At 42.4% G+C, this 4,830-nt stretch overlaps 1 protein-coding gene across 1 annotated transcript in view; it reads right to left on the reverse strand.

The window, feature by feature from the left end:
- Window positions 1–3,372: 3,372 nt before the first annotated feature.
- Window positions 3,373–4,830, reverse strand: part of EIF4G2 (eukaryotic translation initiation factor 4 gamma 2) — an 11,786-nt gene continuing 10,328 nt past the window's right edge. Inside the window, exon 22 of the mRNA XM_007471427.1 lies at window positions 3,373–4,198. Coding sequence (XP_007471489.1) covers window positions 4,133–4,198 — 66 coding nt within the window. The 3' untranslated portion in view covers window positions 3,373–4,132. The remainder of the gene's footprint in view (window positions 4,199–4,830) is intronic.

The raw sequence follows: 4,830 nt of genomic DNA on the forward strand, positions 1-4,830 counted from the left end.
AAAGAGTTCAGCGATGGACATGTTGAGTTTGAAGTGCTTGTGTTACACTCGGATAAAATGTCCAGAAGCTGGTGGGATGCACAAGTTTGACATTTTGGAAAGAGGCATGAACTCAAGATACAGATGTCATCAGCACACAGGTGGTAAGTGGAGCTACAGAAGTGACAGTGTTGAGAGAGGAAAGCGGAACAGTAACATTCATGAACCAGGCAACAAAAGAGAGTTGTAAAAGGAGACCAAGGAGAAGCCTGAGAGGAAAACAAACGAAATAGGAAGAGAGAGCAGTCAACTGTTGAATGCTTTTGATAGGTCAAATAGGAAGACTGAGAAGTGCCCACTGGACTGAGCTGGCGATTGGAAGCTCAGGCTGGAAGCAGTTCTCATGGCGAGAAGTCTTGGAAAATCTGCTAAGGTCGTTCACATATACATAGGAGGACTACTGTGTGAGCCTCTCTGCTAGTAACTTTCCACGTACCACCTTATTTAGTTCTCATGGCAACCCTTAAACATTAGCCCCGTTTTCAAAAGAAATCAACTCATAAATGAAATATCTTGCCTAAGATCACATTGCTAATAAGTGACAGGAATGAACTCTAGATCTACAACTTAAGTCCAAGTTCTTTCCATTTCTCCTTTCTTCTATGTCCAGATCCTGCTATGTAGGATCATTTGTTAATTTGCGATTTGGTTCAACAAATACTTGAGTGCTTATGCATGCTAGGCACCAAGTTCTGGGGATCCAGCAGTGAACGAGACAGTCAAAAATGTCATGCTCCTCACATTCTGGAGGGAGTCAACTGCAAATACGCAGCACGTCACATAACAATGGTAGACGTGGAGATACCTACAGCAGGAAAGAGATGGAAGGATGTGCTCAGCATTACATTTAAAATATGGTAGACAGGTGTGGCCCTTACTAATAAAGGTGGTATTTGAGCCAAGACTTGACAGGGGAAGAGAGCCAGTCATCCAGTTTTCTAGAGGGCAGCAGGAACAGAAAACCTCCAGTGCTTGGCATGTCCCAGGAACCTCAAAGGAGGCCAGGGTGGTGGGAACAGAATGAGCAAGAGCCAGTGGCAGGAGTTCGAGAAACAGGGTGCGGGTAGAGGCAGGGAGGGGAGCCTAGATCAGACCTAGGGCTGTGTAATCAACTTTAAGTATTTCCACTTAAAAACCTAGGTTGAAAGTCGTTTTGGTGCATTTTGTCCTAAGCGAGTTTTGTTTTGAAGGATTCCTCTTCCTCTGGCTGCTGTGTTGGAGACTAAAAGGAGAGCAAGGGTAAAGCAGAGAACCCAGTTAGGGGTGGTGTGGTATCTAGGTGAGAAATGAGAGCCACAGCTGAATAGGCAAGTTGTCCAGTTTCTAATGTTTTGAAGGAAGAATTAACAAGATTTGATAACTGGACATTGGGTTTGACATCAGGCATTTGCCATTAGAGACTTAAGAAGGAACAGAGTGAGGAAGAAGGAAAACTAAGAGGTGTCCTGAAAAGAAGTGAAGTCTCAAGGAGTGATTTACTGTCAAATGCTGCCTACATGATCAAAACCTACTGGTAACAGGCAGCACTGGAGTTACTGGTGATCTTAAGTTTTGGTATAGGAGTGAAGTGCAGCCTGTTTGGGGGGCATGGGGAAAGAGCTAGCAAAATGAAGGCAACCTGTTTTGCTGTATTTAAAGGAAAGCCAACGTCGGCGGGAAGATGTGGAATCTTTTTTTTCACATGATTTATTTTTGGGCTGTGTTGGGTCTTCGTTTCTGCCTGAGGGCTCTCTCTAGTTGCGGCAAGAGGGGGCCACTCTTCACCGCGGTGCGCGGGCCTCTCACTATTGCGGCCTCTCTTGTTGCGGAGCACAGGCTCCAGACGAGCAGACTCAGTTGTTGTGGCGCACAGGCTTAGTTGCTCCGCGGCATGTGGTAACTTCCCAGACCAGGGCTTGAACCCACGTCCCCTGCATTGGCAGGCAGATTCTCAACCACTGCGCCACCAGGGAAGTCCGAAGATGCGGAATCTTATCTTTAAGATATGCCACTGTAGACTTAGTGTAGACAGTGTGCTGATACTAAAAGCATTATGTCCTTCATACAAGGCACATGCCCAGTACATCCAAATACTGTCATTCCATAGTATGGAGGTTGTAAAACACCCTGTTCGGTGTTTTTTGAACAAGATGGGAGTGGGGAGGTGTTGCTCTTTAAGGGGCATCTGAGTTGTTCTTGAAGCACTGGTTGGGGGGACACAGGTCTGACTTCTGACAAGCTGCCACACACCACATCGAACTCTGGGACTTCCTTTGGCCCAATTCTCTAGCTGAATTGGGAGAATTCTGGCTATAAACTGAAGCCAAGGCCCACCTCTCTAACAAACAAAAGACGCCACATTTGCTAGGTTAAAAATCAGTTTTCCCCTTGGGGAGGGTTGGGCAGAGCACCAGGAATGTCATTTATTTCTACAGCCTACTAAAGTCAGCTTCTTGATATTCTATTTAAATACACAAGTCTCCACTTAGCTTTAATTTCATGGTATTTACAATATCCACCAAAAGCTCTCAATCATGTTAGAACTTCAATGAAGAGGTCTGCTAGGGCACAGGGAGAGCTAGCTTCTGACGCCAAGAGGACACAAATACTGGTTTTACCCACCACCCCTCTCAGAGAATAAGCAGGTGCAACACTGAAGACAAAGGTTCTATCAGATTTAGCAGTATGGTGTATTACTGTCTGCCTAGAGGCTCCCCCCAAACCAAGTACAGGTTGCTCTTAGAAGCTAAGACAAGCAACCAGGACTCCAGCAACACTTTCAAGAGCCCCTACCCAAGCCAAAGCCTGCCTAGGACTGTCACATTCCTAGGGCTGGTTAACAAGGGGTTGGGGATTTGAGCAAATGCTTATTAAGTGGTTTCTGAAAATATATTTTAAACCTCCATGCAGGGCTTCAGTTGGATTAAGGAGCCAGTTTTACTGGGCTACTCTGGGGTTTCAAGGGGGAACCTTCCTTGAAACAGGAACAATTACAATTACTGAGAATGATGATAGGATTGTTACACTTGTCTTGACCATGAGGGTGATGAACCTCTCAGTTCACCATAGTTCAGTATGGTGACGAAAAGATAAATGTCACCAAGTTTGTTGTTATGCATTAGCAACCTCCCTCTGAAGTCCTAAGACTTGTGATTCTCAGCGCTGCCCTTGATTACAGGAATCGTATATTGGTTACTTCCAGTAACATGACCTAAAGAGGAATAACCACCTTGAATTTTCTGTCTTATCAGAAAATTGTGAATTTCTGATTATGAATTAGAAGTTCCCAAGACAGACCTATCTCAAAACAAAACCTATAAATTTGTAGGTGCTACTTAAAGTCACACAACTATATCAAGTATCACAATGTTTATTGATAGATACAAGTATATAAAATCAGGGCATGAACATGACTTGATAAATTAAGTAGACTTAATTTCAATACTATAATAAGAGGGACCAATTCAAATTCTCACCATTTGTTTCACACCCACAAAGACCACTTCAAGGGCATTTACGATCTCTCAAAACTGATCAGTTTTGTGCAAGTAAACCATGTTTCTTTTAAAAAGACTTGTGCACTTGCCCAGGCTCAAGGATATTAAAATCTAGCACATAAAGCCCATTACTAGAGGTAGAAATACAGGCAATATACTATTACGGCAACAACCATCAATTACAGTTAAGAATTTTTCTGTAACAACCAAATGGATAATCAAATATTGCAACAACTCAAGTATTACTGAGCAAAGTGCATTTCTACAGTATTCAGTGTTGCTATTCAGTTTTCTAACTTAAAACAGCCTATGATAACTGGCAGCAAAGAAGGTCCTTGCAATAGACTGCCTCTGCTTGAGAACTTATGATGTAATTATTGCATGCTAATATACTATCTAAACATTAAAGATACTCCTAAAATATTTGATGGTAGACTATGATTAAGACATTACACTACAAAAAAACCTTATGCAGAAGGAAATCCTAACTGACGTGCTTCTGCTTTAAATATTGTGAAAACATTACAGCGGAATGAATTTTCGCAGTGGTTAGGTCAAATGCAGTTACATCATAGCAACAGTATGTTTTGCACAATTTAAGGCTTTGGCTGGTTCTTTTAGTCAGCTTCTTCCTCTGATTCTTCTTCTTCAGCAGTTTCTAGCCAGGTTAGCCACTGATTCACCTGTAAATTTGTAATTTAATGAAATAAGTAGTTCTTACAGAAGACTGAATAGCAGAATTTTTTATTCCAGATCGAACAAACCACCTACCTAAGGACAAAAGTTTTAGACAGTACCACACATTTTGTAATTACAGTCTTCAGAACCTACATTTGTGTATTAGCTGTAAGTTATTTTAAAGAATGGCTTAAGGACAGGAATAAAGACCCAGACATAGAGAATAGACTTGAGGACACAGGGAGGGGGAAGGGCAAGCTGGGACGAAGTGAGAGAGTAGATCTGACATATATACACTACCAAACGTAAAACAGCTAGCTAGTCGGATGCAGCCGCATAGCACAGGGAGATTGGCTTAAGCGGGAGGGGATATGGGGATATACGTATACATATAGCTGATTCACTTTTGTTATACAGCAGAAACTAACAACACTGTAAAGCAATTATACTCCAATAAAGATGTTTAAAAAAAATGGCTTATTATTTGGATTTGGGATTACAAGCTGTTTAGGAACCCGTCAACTTGGGTGTTGTTCTTTGACACCACTCCCATTACACTTTAGGACCATTTTAATATGGGACAGTGGCTCCTCCCAAACTTAAATACATAAGCAATGCGGTGCGGGGGGGGGGGGGG

This window comes from Lipotes vexillifer, unplaced genomic scaffold, assembly GCF_000442215.2.
Source record: "Lipotes vexillifer unplaced genomic scaffold, Lipotes_vexillifer_v1.1 scaffold6, whole genome shotgun sequence".
Classification (NCBI taxonomy): Eukaryota; Metazoa; Chordata; class Mammalia; order Artiodactyla; family Lipotidae; genus Lipotes; species Lipotes vexillifer.